Source organism: Nanorana parkeri, unplaced genomic scaffold, assembly GCF_000935625.1.
Source record: "Nanorana parkeri isolate BGI_ZX_2015 unplaced genomic scaffold, ASM93562v1 scaffold1155, whole genome shotgun sequence".
NCBI lineage: Eukaryota > Metazoa > Chordata > Amphibia > Anura > Dicroglossidae > Nanorana > Nanorana parkeri.
Window position 1 is genome coordinate 196,771 of NW_017307423.1, and position 25,968 is coordinate 222,738.

The 25,968-nt window shown below is 37.3% G+C and overlaps 1 protein-coding gene across 1 annotated transcript in view; it reads right to left on the bottom strand.

Moving 5' to 3' along the window:
* The window catches only part of ANOS1 (anosmin 1), a 160,854-nt gene that overhangs the window by 43,304 nt on the left and 91,582 nt on the right, over positions 1–25,968 (bottom strand). Inside the window, exons 4-6 of the mRNA XM_018568217.1 lie at positions 24,563–24,785; positions 13,518–13,702; positions 9,968–10,097 (exon numbers count right to left, since the gene is read on the bottom strand). Of these exons, the coding sequence (XP_018423719.1) occupies positions 9,968–10,097; positions 13,518–13,702; positions 24,563–24,785 (538 nt within the window). The remainder of the gene's footprint in view (positions 1–9,967; positions 10,098–13,517; positions 13,703–24,562; positions 24,786–25,968) is intronic.

A 25,968-nucleotide genomic window follows, 5' to 3' on the forward strand; every position in this document is an offset into this window, starting at 1 on the left:
TACAAGGTGTAAGTTTTTTCAGCCAGCTCTTGTGTTATTTTATACCACATGTTAAGCTGTCCTTTCAGTGGCAGTTACCTCCATTCATGGAAATGCATCTCTGCTCAATTGGATATATGTCACAATATAGTCACAGATATGTACTTCACATGAGCCTCGCTGAGTATAAAAATAGCAGGTCAAGTGGAGCGTCACTCATAGTTGAGGAACAAAAGGAGAGGGAGCTTGAAAGCCTTTAACAAAATGAGGTCAGGCATTCTTTTAACTTCAGCGTGCACCTGGATGTTTTTGCAGTGCTAAATTAGCTATTTAATACATTTCCACGCTCACTGCATTAGTCAAATAATCAACATAATAACTACAATCCCCTCTCTTTGTTTGAGGTAATCTTCCATGATCACACTCAACTGAAATAAGTTCTTACTCATTGTATAACAGTTGTTAAAAGAAAAGATTCTCAGAAAAATTAGATGGCATGAAAAGGCAATTATTCTGTCTAATGTATTAATAGAATGTGTTACAGCTGAGCAATCTAATTTTATCTCTTAACAACAATGTACTAAAGATGGTGTCATTTCATTTTAAGACAACCATTATAACGTCAATGGCTGTCATTGTAAAATATGTTTGTTTGACACCTAACTGATTGGTGCCAAGTAAATCTATGGCATTCCATTTTTAGAAAAAAATGTGCTGCAGCACTTAATTGGATGTGCAACCGAACCTACCAATTTTTCTTAGTGCCCCAACAAAGACCCAAAAATACCAGATGACCCTGCCAGTGAATTCCAGATAATGCAGCTTCCTGTGTAAGTAAAAAACAATTTAAAATGGAAGAAGCAATTGTTTTTTTTATTTAAGTTATGTTTTGTGCATGGAAACATGTAAAACATATAAAGTAGGTGTTATCACAAAATATGAATTATATTGCTCACAACTTCAATTTGATCTCTGCTGTAGAGTTTCAGGTAGTGAGACTGTCTGAGTACTGTATAAATTGGAAGATTATGCTTTTAAAAACCAGTTCACTTCCCGTTATCTTTTATCATTGTGACCTGCAACCTTGAAGCCTTGAAGTGGTGCTAAAGACAAGCTTTCCAGCACTCAGAAACATTAAAGACATATCCTTAGGATTCCTCTGCATTTGGCGAATGACACACATAAGCCAGCTGCTTGACATTAGAAAATCATTAGTCCCAAGAGGGAGAGAGAAAGATTTTTATTGTAGGCAGTGGGTGTCTGTTTTGATTTTAATAGCACTCAACAACGTAACCATGAAATCACTCTCAACATGGGATTTATGCCTCAAGAAAGAAGGGACTGCAGCTTTTTTTTTAAAGGTTTGTCCTGCCAATGCTCAACACTTGTTTAGTAGACTAAATATGTGTACCAAAGGCTTTGTTCACAAGAACTTCACTTGTCATACATACAAAGCAACAGGTCATTTGCACTTGGATTTTTTTTGTAGCTTAAATACATTTTTATGGTTGCTAATCATAATAATAGAATTGCAACTCTGACCCTATGGGGGAGAAGTCAGTGTTCTGTATTGATGCTAATTATAAAAATATGAACAGGGCTATTCACAAAAGGGTGAAGAGTTTGGAGAAGTGAACAATCTAGGACAACATAGCTGAACTGGAAAGTGAGCTGAATTGGAAGTTTTTTCCAAACCAGCTACACTATATTGCCAAAAGTATTGGGACGCTTTGTTTTGTAGCGCGTTCAACGCTCGACAAACACTCTACAAATGCTCAAACATCTAAATCCCATTGTATTCAATGGGTCTGGTTCACATCTTGCCGTATTTCCGCCTGTCCGAACGTGATACAAAACGGCCTACGCCCAAAGAAGTACATGTAATTCTTTGGGGCGTTTTGGTCTCGCGTTTCCATTGGGATACAGCCAAGTAGCCCACGAAAACTCGCGTTTGTCGCGCGTTTTTTACCGTGAATCGCGACGCGAACCGTGCGACAAACGAGCATATTCAATACGCCTAGGTGTGAACCCAGCCTTACATGCTCATGAACTTTGATGGCATCCCAGTCTTAGTCTGTAGGATTCAATATTGAGTTGGCCCACCCTTTGCAGCTATAACAGCTTCAACTCTTCTGGGAAGGCTGTCCACAAGGTTTAGGAGCATGTCTATGGGAATGTTTGACCGTTCTTCCAAAAGCGCATTTGTGAGGTCAGGTACTGATGTTGGACAAGAAGGCCTGGCTCGCAGTCTCTGCTCTAATTAATCCCAAAGGTGTCCTGTACCCTGAACTTGCTTATCTATGTCTTTATGGACCTTGCTTTGTGCACTGGTGCGCAGTCATGTTGTAACAGGAAGGGGCCATCTCCAAACTGTCCCCACAAAGTTGGGAGCATGAAATTGTCCAAAATGTCTTGGTATGCTGATGCCTTAAGAGTTCCCTTCACTGGAACTAAGGGGCCAAGCCCAACCCCTGTAAAACAACCCCACACCACCAAACTTTACACTTGGCACAATGCAGGCAGGCAAGTACCGTTCTCCTAGCAACCGCCAAACCCAGACTCCCCCATCGGATTGCCAGACAGGGAAGCGTGATTTGCCACTCCAGAGTACACATCTCCACTTCTCTAGAGTCCAGTGGCGGCGTGCTTTACATCACTACATCCGACCCTTTGCATTGCACTTGGTGATGTAAGGCTTGGATGCAGCTGCTTGGCCATGGAAACCCATTCCATGAATCTATCTATGCACTGTTGTTGTGCCAATCTGAAGGTCACACGAAGTTTGGAGGTCTGTAGCTATTGACTCTGCAGACAGTTGGTCGACGTCTGCGCACTATGCGCTTCAGCATGTGCTGCCCTCGCTCAGTCAATTTACGTGACCTACCACTTCGTAGCTGAGTTGCTGTTGTTCCCAGTTGCTTCCACTTTGTTATAATACCACTAACAGTTGCCCGCGGAATGTTTAGTAGCAAGGACATTTCATCGATCACCTGAATCCAATGATTTGGAGGGGTGTCCCAATACTTTTGGCAATATAGTATATGTTGTCCTAGATTGTTCACTTCTGCCTTTTCCAAACTCTTCACCCTTGACAAAATGAAATAAGGAATCTGACTGGTCACTATCAAAAGCTTCCAGCTCTATATAAATCCAATAAAAAGCCTCCTAGTTTGTTGTCCAACAAGAAGACATTATCTGGCTTGGGTTCTTGTTACAGGCCTGTGCTCATGAGAAGAATTACTTCTCATTATAGCTACCCACATTGCATTTAATACTGAACATTGTTTTTCCTGGAGTCCTTATCAAAGTGAACCTATGAACGTCTAGTAGCTGCTATTTCTGACTTCATTTTAAAGGTGGGGACTCTGGAACTGCCATCCTCACCCTTGCTTCCCTATCTAGACAGTTGCATCACTGACCTGGAACAAGCAGGCAGCACAGAAGTTTGACTGCATGCTTGTTTTTGGTCAGTGACTCATGAGCTAGTGAAGTCAGGATCAGGATGACAGCAAGGAAGCATGTACTTTTTTTTTAAACAAGTAAGCAATGGTAGCTTCTATATTTCTATCCCCTAACAAGTAGTTATCCATACTGGCACTGGTATTTGTTTAATTGATTGGTTGTTATGCATTCTTTCATTGGTGTCTACTTTTCAAAAACATGAAGTACTCATGTTTTCACAATGGTCCATTCATTATATGGTACGGCTATACCAGTGAAAGATGATTGCAGTACAAATTAATTATGCTCTTTCATGGAGAGAATGCATATTGCCTGTGCTCAAAGAATCTCTAAATACAACACTATGGTAATTAATACAGATAAGCAACCCAGAATGTAAGAAGGCTGAGCAGAATCATGAGCACCTGAATACTGAAATTATGCCAACAAGGGAACTTTTTGTACACTACATTGACGGCAAAAAAATGCACAGGATACACAGGCAATTTGATCATGGACAACATGTACGACAGAAAACCTCCTGTGTTTGGTCATTCTTTCCCATGATCAATTTCCCACCCAGTCAGCTGCAACAGAATTATTTGGAGAGCAGTTTGGAGCAAATGATCACAGAAATCTGCATCCAATTATGCTTTATATATAGCTGCACTGCTGACTAATAGGCTCAATACTGCATCAGTCTTGAATGCAGTATTGTGGTAAGTTTAGATGGAAAAACAACCAGTAGGGGTAACCAAAATGCAAGACATTTTGAGCATTACATTGGGGTTAGTTTACTGAAAGCATATAGGCTGTTCACTTTGCAAGCTCATTTTCCCTTTGCTTAGTGAATGTGGTGAAAAATCACTTTGCAAAGAATACCCAATCACGTACAAGGAAAATGAAAAATATATATATCCTTGTACATGAATGGATGATGAAAGTCTGCAGGCCTTCACCTCATTCACTGATCAAAGGGAAAATCCCACTGTAAGTGGAAAATTCTCTTGCAAAGTGAAGAGCTTATTGCCTTTAATCACAGTGACTACCATTATACAAAAGGAAGAGGTCATGAAACTGGCAAAAGCCATGTAACCAAACCTGAAGCTAAAAAAAACCAATAAGACAATATGCCAAGGCTTTCTTAGATGACAAAATAATAGGTTCACCTCCAATGGTAGATTTGATAAGAGTGCATGGTGTCAGATGAGTCCAGGTCCCTGTCTTTATATAAGGCCACAGCTGTCATACCACTAAGTGGCATTCCAACAGATTTGGCACATCAGTTCACTACTTGTGGAGGCTTCTGATAACCCTTACAATAAGCAACATGTAGCAGTTTCCAGTGTACAAAAGTGATGATATCCTTATGTACACATTCTCCTTGCTTTAATGTTATTGATTTACTGGACCCATCTGAACAAAGGTTCCTTTTGGATAACCCTTCTGATCTGTTTTCCTCATTGTGCTACTATTCCTCTGACTTGTGGGTGGTCTTGAATCTCCCATGTACACAATCAAATAGTTACTATTTTTGACTATATATGACACTGTCACATCTACATATCTTGTAGCACCTATTCCATATAACTAGACAAACACATAATTCATATGTGGGTTTTATGTTGAGAAACTTACAAGTGATTGATTTTGATTGAAAGATGGCTTAAGTATTTACTTCATAATAGCATTTGGCCAGCCAACTATTCACAGCATTTATAACTTTACTAACTAGCACACTGTCATTGCTTTAGTGGATACATTAACTTGATAAGTGCTTGTTGCCCAAGTAATATATTGATTCTTTTGTTGTGTTCATGTTTAATAGTTAACTGATGCCTCTGAGAGCAGATAATGGCTAGAAAGTGGTTGATATATGCTAACATTTGACCTGTCTTTTACTTGAACTGGGTAAAGCTAAATGCTTCCTGAAAACAAGCATTACTTTGTGTTATTATGAGTTATTACAGTTGGTTCACAGAGGTTAAAATTGTATAAAAATAATATACTAGCAATTTACAAAAAAAACAGCTTCATAAGTTTATCTTCTAAAAACCTAATGCCATTTTTAGCAGTAAGATAAACTGAGTTAGCTTAAATTGTTTTCTACAATGTATTTCTGGTTAAAGCATATGTCAAGGCAACGTTTAAAGCATAATTCGTACATCTCAGCAATACATGCACGTTTTGCAATGTTTTATTCCTTTAAACAAGCTGTATGTACATGAAAAAAACCTGTTGATGCACCAGAAATATAGTGTGCTCCTACTTTCCTCTTTCACATGACAGCACAGTGTATTTTTGGCTCTGAATTTTAAGCAAGTGGTTTCAGCACTGCCTACTTTATTTCTGATGCATTGTCCAGACCTCTTCTCTTATCCTTCCATTTCCCCATCCCCATCCCCATGCCCATCCCCGTCCCCTTTGTGCACAGGCAAAGAGCCCAGAAACGTATCATCTCATGTAATTTCTGCCAAAATCAACAGGTATTTTTTGCACTTATCAAAAAGCTTTCAGTGGTACATTTAGCAGACCAAAGGGAGAATATAAGAGACGTTCATTGTTAGAGTTTACATATACTTTAAAGTGACTCTAAACTCAGGAGTGAAATTGTAAAAATTCATTCAAGTACACTAAATATTAACAAAAATATATCCTATTTGTGTATCACTCAGCTGTAGATCCTCAAATCATCTCTGAATTGGTGCTGACACTGTCCTTCCTTCTGGAGGGTGGCTACTTTTGTTCCCCATGGTCCCTGTGTGTGTTGTAAAGTAGCCACCACTCCAAGCTCACTCCCGTGAGTTTATTAAATTGTATTGAAATTACAATCACAGGAGCGAGCTTGGAGCGGTGGATATGTTACAACACACACAAGGACCATGGGGAACAAAAGTAGCCACCCTCCAGAAAGAAGGACAGTGTCAGCATGAATTCAGAGCTGATTTGAGGATCTACAGCTGAGTGATACACAAATAAGATCCATTTTTGTTAATAGTTAAGGTACTTGGATGCATTTTTAAGGTTTAACTCTGAATTTAGTGTAATTTTAAGTAAGTTCAACGTGGGTCACAGATATTACTCATTATACCCACATAGCAAATAGATTCACTTGCTTTTACAAAATAAATAACAGTTGTAACATTTTTACACACAGTGAGGCTTAATCTACTGAATGTGTTAGGTTAGTGTTATTTTACATAGCACTTATTGATGACAATAGCATTTTGGGACATTTCAAAGTCACTACTACACATATTGCTCTGCTCTATTCCAAGGAAGAGAAGTTCGATAGGGAGAGTTTTTCCTGTTTTAAATGTATTTTTTTATGAATTCAGCTTTAATTAGTTAGCTTTCACAGTAGCACATTATGTTACAGTAAAGAGAATAGGTTTTTAATGAAGGACCTATCTGTACTGTGTGTGACATATATAACACTGTCACAGTACTGGCATATCTTGCTAATTACATTACAGTGAAATATACTGGATCATAATAATTTTAAAAAAAAATAAGTTCAAATTTACAATCTAACGAAAAGACTGCTTTAAATGGAATGTACAATATAATCCATTCACATATTTTGAGTTATCATGCAATGATTAGCTTAAAAGTAATTTTATATGTGATTTTAACTGTTTGATATTTCATATTTTTTGATATTGGGGTAAATGTATAAATTTGTACTTTAGCCACTGGAGGCCAAATTGCCTACTACAATGACTCTGCCTGACTCCAAAACAACTGTTAAGATAAAATATCAGCCACACAGGGAGTGAATTATTTTCAATGGGCCGGCAGACTCATAAACATGCATCATGAGAAGCAGCAGCTAAGCGCTCACTTACAAAGTACATTTTCACTAAGAAAATTAAATTGAGGCTTTATTCACTTATAGATGCTAGATGCTGGACCCAGTTTATTGGTTCGCAGGTGAAAACTCAATCAGCAGCTTTCTACATGGCCTTTAGGCCTTCCCAATAAAGGGATCACTCAGCATGAGAAATCCATGCATAGTCAAAACAGAGCACCAAACACATGTATCAAGAGTCCAGAACTGTATTTTGCTATTCCACAGGTGTTAGGGGTAATGAAACCCCGCCAACAGGTTTCAGGGGCCAAACGCTCCGATTTATCAGGGCTTTGTTGTTATGTAATCTCTTCGAGCCTGGATCAATTAATCAGAGACGGGGAAAATATCATATATATTTAGTGGATGTCCGTTTTAAGCAGCTGTGCAGCATGGCAGTTTTAAAGAAGCTATGTGCAGCACCCTGCTGGTCCATCCAATCAGCCATAATCTGCCTGCATTCAACACATAGGCCTAGTGATGATGTCAATGTGTCTAAAATGTGTCTAAAATAAGGTATGTGCTATAAACAGAAAGGTTTTATTGAAAAATGTCATTAGTATGTTGATAAAGGGGAAGGAGAAACCAAGAAAGACAAAAAACAATGAGAATAAACTTCAGTTTTAAAGATCACACTATGCGTATGTATAAAACTCTAAAAGAGAAAGGGCATTAGAATTAAATTGTCCTTTAATAGTAGACATCTCTACTGTTGTTGTCTCTGCTGTTCTTAGTCTGGGCTCTTGCGATGGTTGTAAGGTAATTAAAAAAACGTACGATCTGCCCATCTTGGACAGGCAGATTGTACTTGCGATGATCGCAAGCCCGCCCCGCTTAGGGGCGGGCTTCCAATGACCGCAATGCCGAACGGGCAGTGTGCGCTTGCGCACACCGGCCCGTCTGGCTTTTATCTTACGAACATGCTACACACCCGCCGAAAATCGTACGATTCTCGGTGGGTTTTCGAACATGTTCGTAAGATAAAAGTCGTGCGAACTTACAGTAGTAGAGGTTGCACGGCTTTTCACACAGCTTACGATAATCGTATGATCGCGGGATTTCCTGCGATTATTGTATGATTATCGCAAGGTGTGTGGGCACCTTTAGGCAGGGCTTTTTCTTTTAAATGTTTACAATTGAGTACAGCTTTAAGTATACTCATAATGAATTACAGCAATACAGAAAATATTGCATGTAATGAAGAAATATAAGGCAAAAGAGGTAATTAGAAAACAGAATATTTATATTTAGCTCTGTTCCATCCACATGTAAAATACGACGTACATTTTACTTGTTCTTTTATAGGCAATTCTACTGCGCAAACATTTTCAACTCAAACAAGAAATACAAGCTGTTGATGATGAACTGTCACTTGTAGTTAAACAGACTATAAGCTAAGAAGAATTGACAGCGACTGAGGAATTCATAAGTGAAAAATGTGCCTTTTCAGAATAAATGCCAAACATAAAGTTCAGGCGGGCAGGCTAAGATTTTGAGCTCTGCATGTTAACATTATTAAATAGTACTAAAGGCTTGTTGGATTTAGCTAAAACAAATACTATACATTAATGTATCACAAGACGATAAGCAATTCCTTCCCAAAATGGGCAGAAAGACTCCCATTAGTATCAGTATACAGCTGCATTCTCTATCTTACTCTCTGTCACTTACATGTTCTTCTGGTCGGGGAGTGGGATCTCTAAACTTAATTATAAGTCACATGATTACATAACGGGACTGCATGTCCCATCATCTATTGTGCCCCTTCATCAATGCAATCTGGCTGCCTTGTTGTGGAAGTAACAGTGCTATCACAGGAGCCACTGTCAATCTTCCATGGGAGAAAGGACTAAAGGGGTGTTCTCTGTGTGTTAATCTAAACTGTCCCCGCACATTGGTGCAGGCAGTGTCCACAAATCAGCATGTAATTCTATTCCCAGGAGCACACACTTTAAGGTGGTTCCATAGAACATTGCAAGGGAAAGGAGCCACCCCAAAACTGGAAAACATGGCGAGTGATAAGGGAGAAGAATAATCCCGGAGGAAAAGGCAAGGTTTCTTGATGTAGAGGCATACCATGTAAGTGTTCAAGGCAGCACCTGAAATTGTCTATAAAATTTGAGGGTTTAATATCACTTAAAGAAATTGGTTTCATGCAACATTTGCAGTGGTGTTGCAGTGATTAATGGGCATTGTGAAAAGCAGGTGTTCCTTTTAACTTTTCTAGAATCAGCTTCCCTTGCAGCTCTTGGTAATTGTTCACATGACTTCTCAGAGCCCCAAATGAAGTTGCTGCCGGAAGACTTATCTCTGCCAGTCACTGTCATCACAGGTCTGAAAGTATCTTCAAATGCCCCATGCCCCCCCAGCTCAGTCCTCCCCTGAATGACAGTGAGGTGGTATTGCATCTCATACATTCTAATAAACTACACATTCTATGTACACTTTTACATTTGATGCACTGTTTTACTCTGCCAACCTAGACCCCAGTGCGATAATGTTCTTACAGCTGTGTAGGTATAGTGAACGCCAAGAAATTCATTCTTTTGTTTGACTCAGACATGTTATTTTTTTGTGTAACCCAACTGACAAAACAGGACAAACACCAATTGTTGTATGCAGGTAGTATATATATATTTTGTAGAGACATTGTAGAGTTGATCTGTATAGTGGTGTGACTTTATAGGTACTACTAACCTTTAGATGAACGGAAATGTTTGCTGGGTGCGGTAAAACCTCGTGTTCCATGAACATTCACAGCAGCCACTCTAAACTGGTACCACCTGCTCGGTCTCACTTCTGAAAGTTGTACCCTTTCATCTGTAGTCTGAAAATTACACTTTGATTAGATTAGCAAAAGTTTAATATAGAAGCTTTGGATGTCTTCTAGTTGTTATCTAGCCTAACTAACCATCCAACCAAACACAACTATGATGACGTTGGTTTAAGGCTGCGCAATGGTGTCACACTTGTGTTAAATCTTGCCAACATGTCCACAAATGGCTCAACAAGAGCATGTGTGTGGTATATAGATGTTACATTGCACTCCTAAGTAAGCTATATTACAAATCACTAAAGCCACAATCACATCAAACATTTTACAAAAAAATAGAAACAAACATTCAAATAGACAAGAGCTCAGCTAAATCACGTTTAGAATAAACTGAAAAACTGCCCAAGAGATATACTATACTGAGATAATGGAATCAACCAGGTCAAAAATATTATAATGACTTCTTATGAATCTTACCACTAAAGTATTGGTACACGCTCAGTCTTATCTGGTCTACTATATAACTCTAGTTTTTGATCCACTTAAGACTATTTATGTCCAGTTTGTTATGAACACTGCAGCTCAACTAACATATAATATCAAATACTCAAGGTTTGTTCCTCTCTGTCAGACTTTGCTTCAGTTTCCTACACATACAGTATACCCACCCAGAACCTTTAATACACTCAGTAGTGGATTTCATTATATAATGACATTGCTGTTAAACACTTCTCACTCTTGCCTTCAGAACCTCCCTTGTGCTTCACCTGTTATATAGAACACCTTTTTGCATGCTACAAGAAATTAACCAACCCTCCCAAATTTTGAAGGAATCCTGGTTCCAATCCTTTAAAAAGTCACATAAGTTTGTTTTCCTACTCTTTATCCTATTACCTCATTTTTCTATTACTTAACTTAATCTACAATATAACAACTGCTTCCAAATCTCATTGTGTTTTCCTTTGTATTATAAGATTTTTCGTGTAGGAATCTTATTAATGGTATTTAATTTAACTGTGCAGGTCTTGCTCTGAATTCTATAGCTCCCGAGTGTCATAATTTGCACCGTTTTGTGTATGAATAATATTAATAATAATAATCATCATAATAATATATTTATAGGGCTTTCCATAATTATGCTGATCTCTCACTGACAACAGCTAATGGTAAGAGATCTGCTTGATATCTTGATGGGTGATGATGAACATGGACATGTGTAATGAAGAGTCTGTTTCCTTTTTCATGGGGAAAAAGCAACAATCACTCATCAGCCGCAAGAAAGTACCCATATGTTGGAAAACCTCTAAGAGGAAGAGCAAGTACTTCCAAAGCTTACTAATGTTTGTTATTGTTTTTGTCATTGCCTCCTTCATAGTCCAGTTACAGCAAGCAATTCTCACTTCTGACATATAGCTTGAAAATATTGGATCTATGTCTATGTCTAGGTAGTTTATTGCAAACTACATCTGGCAAACTTTACTTCCCTTCAGCAAACAATCAGAAACCATATGTCACTGGTTTCACTACACTAAACAGTCAAACCTCTCTCAAGTTGTCTTGAATGAGCCCTTCGTGATAGTCAAATGATGATGCAGATTTATTCTATATTAGCTCAATGCTGTACCACAATTCTATAAGGTCCAACCCTAGCATATTAATGAAACAGCTGCAGTTTGCTTTGTCAAACATCAATTAAACACAAGTTTCCATTTAAAATTGTTCTACGAAAACTGTGTAAGGTCATGTATATTCATAACCTGTATAACAGGCTCAAATACTCTTTTGTGTAGCTCTATATACATTTAAATTGTTTTCCTTACCACATAATTGATCATTTACTATGTATAAAACTAAGCAAAATTATTGGAATGGCTTCCATTTATTATTTCAGTCTCGCCTTCCAAGCATTACTCCTACAAATGTGTTTTAGTTGGCTATCTAGGATGGGGCTAGGAATCAATGGATTTAAAAGAAAGACTGTGCAAGGACTCCATTAGTTTAAATCTGATTAAACATATGCAAGTACGTTAGAAACCATACCCGGTAATTTCAGTTCCAACACTTACAGTTCTTTTTTTACTTTTTATTTGCTTCTCTACCCAGAATGTGTTAACTCATATTTACCCTTTGTGAAGAGTATTTATCAGATTTACTCTTAAAAAATACCTATGCTGTATATGATATTTACTTCAGCTCACTTCACACTTTGATAAACCAGCCCTATAGGTCCAATTTTGCTCAATTTTGTCCAATTCAAGCTTTGGCTACTTGTGACCTGTCATAAGTGGCAGTTAAATTACCTAACCAAATACTTACCATCTAATTTATTGTAAAAAAAGATCACTGGACACTTTTTTTAAGGCCACACAGAGCTAGTATTGATAGTAGGCCAAAAACTCCCACTTAATAGACTAGCCATCAACCACAACATTTTACTCCCCTTTCTAGGTTTACCTTGGCACCATTTTAAAATATCTGGAATGTAAAAGCACTTTTCTACTCTGGATGGAAAATGGTTCTGGTAAAGTACTGAGCCAGATGTACCATTTTACACACTAAATAAATTAAACGTATCACTAAAGAAAGCCTTATTTTGTATAGACATTAATTTACCTTTTTATTAAAATAATTGAAACTGTGACATGGCACTTAAATGTGCAAATACATGTGTTTGTTTTTTTATTGCTACATATTTTATTATTCTATAGAGCTTGTATCATATGCAATAGTAATATACAGTATCTACCCAAATGAGATGTTCATTGTTTATGTTGAATTCTTTATTTGATAAATGTAGAAATGAATTTGCTGTGCATGTAATAGCTGATTCAGATGATTTGCTTTACTAAAGAAATAGAGACAGTTAAGGTAGCAAAGTGGATGTTTTGCATTCGGGAAGGGTATGATCACCAAGCTGAGTAAATAAGGTGAGGTTTTGTTAACTTAAAATACCCAATAATAGCCAAAAAAACATGAAAAAATAGGATTCTCCTTGCACATGATTGGACAACTGAAGTGAACATGACTGGTTTACTAAGTTCAATGAACACAATGAACACAGTAAATAAACCGCCTCTTGCATAGTGAGATTTAAAGGACTGTAAGTTTATCATATGCACTTGTTTTAGTAGTGGATATTTACACCTGTTGTGGCAGTCTCAAGAAAAGAAACTACTGTAATAATATAAGAAATAGCATGCCATTGACACCAATATGTGTTTAGATTAAATTCTACCAGACTGACTTCTGTACCCCCAGGGCAATGTTATTCCAAACAGGGAATCTAGCTTCTATACTTTGAGTAACACTAACCCAGTACAACTATATAGATGTACGGTAATTTCCCTTCTGTTAAGGTACACTAAAATTAGACTATGGATGATATTAGTGGTCAAGAATAGCACACATTAATACAACCAGATATTCACAAAAACATTTTACATTTATACTATAACACTATAAACTTAGACAAACCTGTGCAACAGTTTGCCATGGTGTGGCATCATCCTCACTTGGATGTATCCCATAATTCCACCTTTTCTGCAGAACATAGATCACTGGCTCAACGGAAATATTAAATTTTGAAGACCATTTAATCTCAAGATTTCCATGTTGGAGTTCACTGAAGCTTAGTTCCTTCCTTGGCTTCAAAGGGACACCTGTAACACAGCATAAAATTAAATGTGTAACCTCCGTGCACTTGAACATGCCTATGTCAAACTCAAAGAGAGAAAGGTCTCTTTTTGAGGCAATGTGCCTGATATCAATTTGTTTAATTGTTTAATAGTTTTTTTCACTTTTTTTAACCTATTAAACATAAAAGCACATGAAAGCAGATCATTAAGCAAAGGCATTTGCTATTACACAAAAATACATCTCATATTTATTAATTTGATAATTTTTTTAACCAAGTAAATTTTTATTGGTTTTAATAAGAAAATAACATCACATACAAACATATAGGGATGCAAACAAGTACAACTGTTGATTGTCATAATAGCAGGTAATGTTATAGACATAGTGAATCGTCAGAGGATCCCTGCAGTAATCTATTACACTGTAGTATCAACACCAGTATACTGAGCAAAAGTAACAAGAAACACTAACAGAAGTGTTCATCTGAAATAATTTGATAATGTTTTAAATACTCAACAATGCTTTACGCTGCCAATATCGGCATAAAAATATTTAGTATGGGGCTGAATTTGAGTGTAATGTCCATACAAAAAAAGGCCTTTTTTTGTCATCTAGGCAAATATTAATAAAGCAGATTTTACACTATAGTCTTTGTTAACAAAAACTATACATATACATGGTCAGAATATGCCAGTGGCAGAAGCATGCGTCATGTAAATAAAAAATGATGGAGCAGAGCAACAATGTTTACAGTGATCAATTGTGAGCCAGTGTGCTGCGCTTGGTATTGTGATACGTGCTATATTTATACCACAAACGAAACCAATACAAATTACAGTGAAGCAAGGGAGACAAAAATAAATGCAGCTGGTATGTGTTTCAACATTCCAGCATCCATCCAAAAGTAAAATATAATTTTGTTTGAACTTAACCTATAAATGGAATGGATGGTCTTTTTAGGGATTTTTTTAAAATAAACATGTTACAGTGTAGAGATCCACTTCAAAACATTGTTTCTATGTATGATTTTTTATCAGATATGTACATGGAGACTGCCATAGTTGTTCATTATATAATCTGTCTCTGCTTCCTGCTTTGTGATGCTATACTTCTCACAACCAAAGTATGAGTTGGCCAACACAGTAGTGAAAGCTTTTCTCTAAACAAAGTGAACAGGTGAAGCTGTTTCCACTTCAAGCATCCAATCATCTGCATGCAAAAATCCTTTTTTCTAATATTTTTATTTCCCTTGTTACATGTGTGGATATTACAGGGAACATAACTTCACTTTGTTTACTTTACTACATAAACAGCATCTGTTCTACTCTACCGATATCTTAACAGAAGTTAAGGGAGAGACAGAATAAGGACCGGTTTAAATCAGTGCATTGCAGTGTCACACGCACATTTAACATGTGCGATCATGTGTTTAACACAAGATGAGATAAGCAGCTCATTGGTTTTGAATAGCCTGCCAAGTTTACACCACACACTCTGATATGAAACATTAATTATTAATGCAACACACCACCCCATGAAGATTGTTTATAGTGCATTGTGTTGTATAGGTATGTTGGGGTGCCATTTGAAATAAATGGTACAGCAATGCATTGCAGTGTGTTTAATGCATTATCACAAAGCACTTTTGTAAATGGGTCCCAAATGTACAAAACCACTTAAAGCTTCCTTTAATAACACAAAATATGTGCTCACTTTAAATACACTAAACCTCTCCTTTAAACTGAACTGCAGATGCATTTTCTGCAGTTTGATTTTGTTCTCAAAATTACCTTCAGAATCAACATTTCATATGAATTTCCTTCTTCAGGCTTTAAAATTAATACCATGTATACAGGGATAGATTTCCATTTTGGCGGGGCCCACCGGCTTTCACATATGCAGAGAAGGACCCTGGTGTTGCATTAGGCTGCCCTAAACACCTGTCTGTATCAGCCTTACTCAGCACCAGGGTCCTTCGGTTCCTGTAGGTGCTGCTGGTCTTGGAGCAGGAGAGTTTATTTTGTGCAGAATGCACTCTCCTTGCTATTGGCGGTGTTGTATCTTGACACAACACTGGGAATTAAGCACAGTAGGTACCTGCACGGTGCCCCTCTATGGAGGGTGCCTGTAGGCACGTGTCTACTCTGAATAAAGGTAATTCCGGCCCTCCTTGTATAGTGTTGATGTATTTACATTAGACTTGTACCAAGAGAAAAATGTATGCTGATACTGTGGCTTTAATATTTCCTAAGTCACTGACCAAGAACAAGTCTAGAGATCAGGTGTTCTGATAACACTTTGCCTTCACTTGCTGCAAGTTTGTTCTGGGCCAGCATATTAGAAAACATTGCAGCCAATGGATCAGAGTAAAAGCCAAGCAAATATTTAAGTTTCCTTTAATAGCAGTGACCGTTACAATATTTGTATTTTAAGGTTGATGCATAACTGAAGATTAAAACTACATACATTCATTCTTATATGAATTAAAAAAATAATTACTGGTTTCTTCAAGAACCGATAATCCATTCTAATGTAAATGTTCCATGAGTTTCAAGGTAAACATCTGTCATTTAAGTGAACATTACATTACACATGTTGCCTTTAAGCATGCAGCCTTCCATCCTAACTCCATGTGATAAGAATCATGAACTATGTCAGATTGAATTTGTTAACTTTAAACTCCATCCTTAATTATGATGTGCAATAATTCTGCAATTTGCATGCAGAAAAGCCCCATCTGCTTAACATTAAGGTACATTGGACTCAGTTGATTGGAAATCATTCAGCCTTGCTCTGCTGAGGGTAATTGTCAACATATGGATTCAAAGATCACAAAAAAAGTAACAAGTGCAAGTGTGTTTCGGCAGAAACAGAAGTGATCAGTTCAACCAGATGTGTGCCAGTCATTTTATATTATTCTTTACCGACTTTGCACCAATGTAAGGAAAATAGTGTAAAACAATATTTACCAACAAAGGACACGGCAATATTATTAATGTTAAATCCAGAAATCTGTAAATTCAGACCAGAAACAGTTCTGCTAATGTTAGAAAATCAAGTTCTGCTTATTATATCGGTTGTATGTAATTTAAAGGGTTTTTAAAGGAGGCTCATGTCTTTCTTAGCCTGGCTGTGCTCTCTTTTTGATCATTATTCACCTATATTACCCTTTTACTATCATAAGGATTGTAATTGGTCTATAGGAATTCATGGAGGTAGACAAGATGTTTTCCATGTGGGACCCCTGAGGGTTTTTAGATGCTTGAGTATTACTGATACACTGATACTCAACACAATCTGCCCTCCTCCCCGCCAATCAAGATATAAGTCTGTCCTTTAAAACTCAAATAATATTTAGCTCATCAAAACAAGGACATTTTAAAGCATCATCATCAGAAAAATCAGAAAACTGTTGTATCATTCCAGCATACCATCCACAGTTTGAGGAAAGTCATCAAAGTGATGCTGTTCAAGGAGTCGGGGGCCCAGAGCAATTAATTTGCATAAACGTTAAAGTGCTAAGATCATTTACAGATTGGTTGCTATAGGTTGTTGCCCATTGCATTTTGCCATATTGAATCATCCTTTAGAATTTATAGCTAGAGACAAGCAAACCAATTCACACAGAATAATATTCTACCTAGATTGAGGCAATTCAAAGATGGCAAATATCTTCAAATATTGACTGATCTGCTGAACCTATTTTGTTAAACAAAATATAGTAAGGTTTCTAAATTCATTTTTTTATGTGGTCCTCCACTTTCCTTCCAATGTGGTAAATGCAGAAATGTCTTTCTCCACTGCCCCAGTAAATTGGTAAAGAAGCCCTTACCTGTTCGCTGGGGTACATGTCTTGTATTAAAAAAATGTTTTTAAAGGCATGTGCAAAAATATAGACTCACCCCATTATTGCCAGACATTTGCAAATAGGTAAAAGGCACTCCTCTACCTTTCACAAAATGTGCTGCCTTTCACAAAATGTTAATAAACACAAAAAAAGAGGAAATACATGAAATAAAAACAACATAAACCCCCGTTCCGAAAAAACTATTTTATTTAAAAAAGTAATCTAAGGACTGCATTTGTTGTTTTGCATCATTGTCTTTTCTCCTCATGCTGGAAAAAAAAAAGTTGGGTAAAGCTCCTCTACATCCACTCAGGGACTTGATGGAATCTCCGTAAGAATACTGGAGTGTGTAATTCTGGGGGACTTACTTATACCAACTTTTGATTAGTCCAATCACTCTGATCATCTACAATCATTTCTTTCTAATTACAAACAAATAGCTAGAGAGGGCAAACAGCTAGTGCCCTGTGCCCTTGATTTTAAATTTTTTGCTTTTTGGTATGGCCAGTTCTTCTTCACATCCTCCATTATAACTCACAATGATCTTGCGATAAAGATTATAATAAGATAAATACAAAAGAATCATAAACATAAGTAACCACAGATGAATGTAGAAAATTACATCTCAATAAATGCTGGGCAGAAAAGGAAACCTGAGCTAGCCAGGTGGGTCATGTCAGACAGACTATTTGTTATGGCTAATCTTTTAATTGCGTAGTTCTAACATTGTTGCCCTAAAACACAGTAGCTCAGAGAGGAAAAGGAAATGCATCCTAAAGAAATATTTGGAATTTAATCATAGAACAGGAACAGGACACATCTAATCTAAAAGTTTTCCAAACTCTTTAGCTACAATTATAAAATACTCTATACAAACAAAAACACACTATACGCAATATTTAGAAATGCTTCAGTTCATGAAATAAAGTTTACTACTATTGTTTTTATTAAAAACCTAAAAATATACACATTTATAAATCTATAATATGCACTTTAGTTGCTTATTTTGGAATGCTGGAACATAAAGTTTTAGTAAATGTGACAAAGGATGTAGGTCTTGCTTATTTTTTTAATTAGGCCGTTTACTTATATTACTTAAAGTTTCAGTCCTTTTTGGATTATTGGTTGTTTTGCTTTTACTTTTTTGATCATGATTTAAAAAATATGCTTGGGGGCTTGTTCACACCAGCAGCCGCCCTCAACCGCATGGCTGCTTGTGTGCCTATGCCTGGACAGTGCCAATGCGCTTGATCGAGCTGCATCACACTTTTTGTTAGAACTTTGACTTTTTATTAAGTTCTATGAGCTCACTGTGGTGCGATGCGGCTGTACTACGTCTCACTGCGGTGTGCTTAAAAAAAAGTACTGCATGACAAACTTTTTTTCAGCACACACCACCTGTGACAAGGCAAATTTCCATGTCTTGTGTTCGTGCTGTGCTGTAAAAAATGGCCAGTGCAGCCCAAACGCAGTTGGTGTGAATTGGCCCTTAAATAGTTATATTTACAGCTTTCCTCTTGAGTACTTTGTATCCACTGGTCATGGAATGCCATCGTTTTGGGGGGCAATCTCTTTAACAGATGGATGCAGTAAAATATATTACTGTTACAGTGTGTCCCGCTTTTGGAGCAGTTACATTTGCAACAATGTCAGATGTTTACTTATACGTAGTAATAATCATAATTTCAGTATCAGCCTGCTAAGGACAGTTTATAGAGATTGAGCAGGGTATTATTATATCAACAATAGCATTTTTGTACCTACTCTAGAGCAGTCCCTTAGCTGCCATCAAATCTCTTTCTGGACTGAAGCAGGTTTTAAAAGCATTATTGTTGCCTGATTTCACCGTATTCTGGCACTGTGTAAAAGGTTATTTCCCAGGATCAAATTATTCTTTTTTAATTAAAGCTTAACTCCAGACAAGCAGCTAAATCTATGGTTGAAATACACATATGTGAACTGCCTTATCAAAGCATCTGTGAATAAACTGTAGCTGAGAAAAGCAGGTCTCCTCCTCTACAAAACAGGGCTGTGCTGTGCAGCAGGGATGTGTAATTCACAGGACTGGCTTAACAGAAATACAAGTACTTTTGGTATGTGTATTTAATCTGTGTATTTGTGGCATGTATCCATCCACAAACTGCTGATTGGCTGATAAAAGAGTACCAGATAGCTAAACCAACAATTTTGCTCACTCTGCTCTCTCTTCCTATCAGTATGTTCCCTGCCAGCACATGTGTGTGCAGTAGAGTCTGATTATTTCAAATCTTAATGCAACTGGGCAGTGGATGACAGAAGCTGATATTAGGACATATCAAGGTACTAGTTGCTAGTTATAAAACACATGGGCCCTCCTTACCAACTTGTCTTGATTTTAAGTAGAACTGACATGGGTTGGAATCTCTGTCTAGTTGTTTTATTCTGTCTTTTTCTCCACTTTTCACCATTTCCTGCTCTGGTGTCAGCCTGGGTGTCAGGGTGTCATTGGGACATGATGTGTGGGAAACTTTTCCAAACAGGCAAACAGACAGCAAGAAACATCATGGAGGTTCTACCCCTTCCCTACCCTATCCAAACTACATTAATACTGCTGCAATAATAATAATATTATTATTACTATTTAAAACAATACACAACTGCATTTATGTCTGCCTTTTCAAAGTTCAGCTTTGATGTGCTTAAAAAAAATATATGTTTTAAATGAGCATTAAAATCAGCTTACAATATTTAAATATTAGAGAGTTAAAGAAAAAGTAATCTGAGTCCATTCTCATGTAAATATCAATTCACCTTTATTGGTGGTCCTGTAAAATTAATTGGAATGCTTCCTTTAGACTTTAGTGATGGGACGTGTCAGCATGCTTCTGTTAGACCAATATACACTGCCAGATGTGGGAGATATCATTAGTACTATTACATTAAGCATTTCCTTTAATTCATCATGTAATGAAAGGGTGAGATGTACACATGGCTTTTCTGGTCTGAACGACATGCCCTATTCTGAATAATGACTAGTTACGAGTAGCCTAAAGGTTATATACATTTACAGAATTGGACATGCTTGACTTTAATAATGTATCTTTTATATTGTCCAACCAGTCTTTAGTATCACTTTCTTCAGATAATGAAAGGGTAATAAAGAGAGCACAATTAGCCTCTTATCCTCCAGGTAAAAAGCATCTGGGTTTTAAGAGCCTGTCATTGAGAGCAGAGATCCTGCTGTGAGTAGCTGAACAATGAACTGATGTCAGATTATCCACTGAACATTTGCTGGGAAGGTAGTGGTAACATAATGACTGTTATCTTCAGATTTGTCAATACCACTAAACTCAATGATTTCTCTCTTTACCTCATGCCAGCCATACATAGCCAAATCTTTCATCAATATGACAAAATCAGATACTTGCAACCATGCAACCTTAGCAGATAAGACTTTTGTCATTAAAAAATATATATTATTTAAAAACTTTAGCGTGCAATGATACAACTTTTCATGCATCCTTCAAAAAAATTCCCATAGGATACAAAGTATGCCCTGTTTATGTAACAGCTTACAAAAACACCCCATCTGCTTGCCTGTGGGCTGCACTTTCCATTAGAGTGCCCTGAGACCTAAGGTATTCTATAAGGCAAACAGCAACCAGCTTGTACAACCATGTGCTCTTGCCTACCCCCTCTCTCTGGCCACTATCACTCAGCAAGGTCACTAATCATATCATGGACCAATAGAGCAGTGTGGGAGGTGGGCAGAATCCACGGCTACAGGGGTTGGTCTCGATTAGAATAGTAAGGCTTTCCCCAGAGCCCTAGAAACTGAAATGTAAAGATCTAGAAGAATGCAAGAGCCTCCAAAATCTAGAAAGGAGAGCCAATGTGGCAACACAGTGGCTTAGTGGTTTGCACTTCTGCCTTGCAGCACTGGGGGCCCCTGCAAGGAGTCTGCATGTTCTCCCAGTGCTTGTGTGGGTTTCCTTCTGGTACTCTGGTTTTCTTCCTCACTCCAAAGGCTTGTAGGTTAACTGATTCCTGTCTAAATTGGCCTTGTATGCGTGTGCAATTGGGACTTTAGATTGTAAGCTCCTTGAGGGCAGGGACTGATATAAATGTGTAGTATGTAAAGCACAGCGAAAATTGACGGCACAATATAAATATAAATAGTATGATTCTTATTACAAAAAGGAAAATAACCACCTTACTACATTTTAACCTACATGGTAGGACACTGCTAATAATTTGTAGAAACAAATACATAAAACCGATATAAAAAGAAAGCAAAATGCCTCAATAATCATGTACAGTGGTGGTATTCGGACTGGTTGCTTTAACTTTATATAAAAAGTAAATGAGATCTTAAGCTTTTCTGGCCAGAAATCCATGTGACAAATATTCCATATATTGACAATGGTCAATATCTGGCCTTTCATTTACAACTATGTGTCTATATATATAACATTAGACCACGTGACTGTTCTTTTCTTTCTTTATTTCTCAGGAGCACTGAACTGAATGTCTTTATGACTCAGTACAGAGCGCTTTCAAACTACATGGTAATTTTTCCCCATAAGGGAACAACTAAGAAACCTGGAAACTCTTAACCTATTACAACATATGTCAATATTTTGGGACAGAGTTCCATGCAAACGTTCTTACACTGGTACCATGATTTCAATGTATTACCGTATACCTTCAGAAACTCCTTTTGAAATGCTAAATTAATAATATGGTAATAGGTACCATACAGATTTCAAGAGTTGTGTGATGTTAGGCATGAGTGGCAGCTGTCATAAAACATGTGCTGTTAGTTTCAACCAATTCTATATGCAGTACTATCATTATAATAGTTTTAAATTGGCCTATTTAAAAACAAAGTTTACTGAAGACATAGTAATCCCATTTGAATAAGAACATTTTAGATGATAGTAGAACACTTATATAATGAACTAAAAGAGTGATATCGGCAAAAAGATTATCCCATGTAATACTGGCTAGTCATGTTTAAACTTTATTCTTCAGTGGCTGCCTGCCAACTGAAGAGCATGGTGTGCTTGACACATCCCAGACATAATAATCACTCTTTATGATGACCACAAAGAGTTTTCAAAACTACAGGCTCTATTTTAGGTGTGTTCAGCAAACAGAAACATGTGTGGACACCTGCACTCACACACTACAGAAAAGATATCCACCACTACCTAGGCACCTTGTTGGTGGATAGCTCCAGGCTGAAGATGACTATACAAAAAGGTGATAGCTAATGGATGTTGATTGGGTACAGGGAATGATTTGCAATTTAATAAAATTAGTGTTTACTAATAGGGACAAATGCTAACGTGTGGCATCTATAAGAGGGTAGAGTTACTGTACAGTTAGAACAGCAAAATAATTCAATTACAGTATAAAGGATTAACACAGCCCACCAATTTGTACAGGTAATCTTTGTGACTAGCAGAAAGTCTTCTTGTGACTTGATCAGGTAAACTCTTTTGGAATGTCTTTTTAGAGATTGCCTTTTGCCTTAACTTTCAAATTGCTGTAAAAAGAAGACTAGGAATTTGCATATGTCCTTTAGCACTATGATACTACTGCAGAGGCAAGTGAACAAGGAAAGGAGATTCCAACCTTAAGTGGTTTTGCAGGATTATGGTAAATAAATATACACTTTGGTATACATTGGTATACACAGGCAAAATGCATAGTTTGTGGCTTTGGATACAGTAGTCTAGCTGCAGTATGGACCAGAGTAACAATTAAAACGCTGTTAATTATCTAACTAAAGAAACAAATGCAAAGTTATATTATTCAGTAATGATATACAGTTTCGAGTCAGATGCTGTAAAATGTGAAATGTGTTAGTTCACTATTCTGTACTCTAACACTGAGAAACCCCAATTCCGTTAGCTGTTTGTTGGATTTGCAGAAATGAGAAGGGGTAAAATAAGTGTTGTTAACTATTTCTTTCTTGATATTTATTCTTTTTTTCTCTTTCATCTTCCTCTATATGTGCCACACTGTGTTTGCAATTAGCAACACATGTGTAACCCATAAGTAACACCAATAATGTATGACACCAATTTATGTGAGAACTTGTATTCTTATCGCCACTTGAGTGCTGCTGCTACTCTGATAGAATGAGCCAGTTAAGCCTCATAAACTGATCATTTATTCTTTGAAAGCCCAACTCCTTTCAAAACATTTATCTGAGCAATTATTGATAGGTGAAGAAGAGCTAGACCCTCAATCAGATATGTATTGCTGCCTGTGCTCCCACTGAAAAGATCATCTCATGTTCCATTCTCCTACAAAAGTACACTAACAGTTTTACAAATACATTTTTAAATAGAACTGAGATGGGTTGGAATCTCTGTCTAATTGTTTTATTCTGTCTTTATCTCCACTTTTCTCCATTCCCTGCTCTGGTGTCAGCCTGGGTGTCAGGGTGTCATTGGGACATGATGTGTGGGAAACTTTTCCAAACAGGCAAACAGACAGCAAGAAACATCATGGAGGTTCTACCCCTTCCCTACCCTATCCAAACTACATTAATACTGCTACTATAATAATAATGTTATTGTTACTACAACTACTACTAACATGCTAACACAAAATTACCTTTAAATCTGTACCTTTATTTATGGATGTACCCATGGGCATTTGTATTAACCTTTACATTGGTCTCTGTATTATATACATTTATTTTACATCAAACTATTGAAAGATAAGGACTTGGAAAGTTACCACCAGAATTATTTGTAGATGTGGGCTTACTCACGCTAGGTTTATTTGACAATTTAAACAGCTGTTCCTTACCAAGACAGATGTTTAACAAGTAAGCTCATATATTACATGACGCATTGTATAGGTTTAAAAAAAAAGCTGCACCTTATAACTATAGCTGCTCTTTATCTCACAAAATAGTTTTAGGTTATAACATTATTTCAGAAATATGCTCTTTACATTATGTCACTATGGGATCCTGAATGGGTCTGTATACCGCAAACTTTTCTTTAACTCATTGGAAATGCCGAACACTTCCTACCTTTGTACAAGTTTTTAGGTACTTGGCATGTGTGGCCGCATCCATTCGAACAGCACTTCTTTACCCCAGAGCATTCATTATCTGCATCGCAACTTTCAACACAGGCTGCTGCAAATCCACTGGCTTTTTCTGGAGCGGGGCATTCACCTTGCTTTGCCGACAAGATGGATTTGAGAAACTCACAGCTGGTTAAACATTCATAGTGCTTCTTGGGAAACAGCGGCTGAAACAAGGAAAGGTACATTTAGTTTTATCTGTGATGCTACAAAGAAAATTTAAAAAAATAATGAAGAGCTCAGTAAAGGTAAATGAAGCCCACATAGATACATGCATTAAACAGGATCTGTCTGAAAAGTCTTGGTTGTTTAAAAGGCATCGTTATTGGTCCCAGGCCCTTTTTTCAATTCCAGTGCATTTATGTGACTCATAGTGAAGCTGATGTTGTACAGGGTAGTACGTAACCTAGAAATCAAAGAACAGCTGCTGCATTGGGAGGGCTGAAGCTGCTTATCACACAGGTATAAACTGTTATGACCGATCTAAAACTTTCATATGGCCAAGTGTTAACATATTATCTGATTTTAGATCTTTAGATATATCATTCCCTAATCAGGAAAAAATCTAGTGTGTTTTCTGTTTTACTATTAGATATTATTTTAGTGATTACTGTCAAGTATTTCATTGTTGTTCTTACATATTTTATTATTGCATAAACGTTTGTGTTAAGCTAAAACCTTTTAGTTAGGTGATCTTTTCCCACTAGGGAGATTTATCTTCAATTCCTGTCACACACAGCAAGAAATGAGGAGCAATCTCCCCAAAATAAAAGACTCTCAAAAAAACTGAAGATTAAAAAAATGAATCCACTGCTGTAATCCAAGGGTCAATCACGACGTCCAGCATTGTCCACGCTGCCGCAGACTCGTCGAAATAAGAAAAACCCGACGCCCACCGATCCAACTGCACGCGACGAACACCCGCCACAAAATGAAATTCTGACAGATGCCAGCAAAATATAAACAATTGGGCGGAGCTAGCGGTGAAACCCCTAGCTCCACCTGTGGTCGTTCGATGACATGCCACTGTCCTCAGGTCATTTTTTTTGACTATTTTTTTTTTAACACTTAACTTTATTGTTATCACATAGGGGGTAAGAAGCCCCCTATGTTATATCAAATTATAGTGGCAGGTCATCTTTATGGAGACATCAGGGGCCTCTAAGACCCTTTTCACCTAGAGACCCCCACAGAAGATCTGCTTCACCAGCTTCTCCACCTTCTGGAATCAGAGAATGACAGCCGAATGTGGAAGTAATAAACATCACTCCTGCAATCAGAGAACAGGGAGGAGATCAGAGGGAAATAGTGTACTGTTCTCATACCGATCTCCCTGCACAGAGCCGCCAG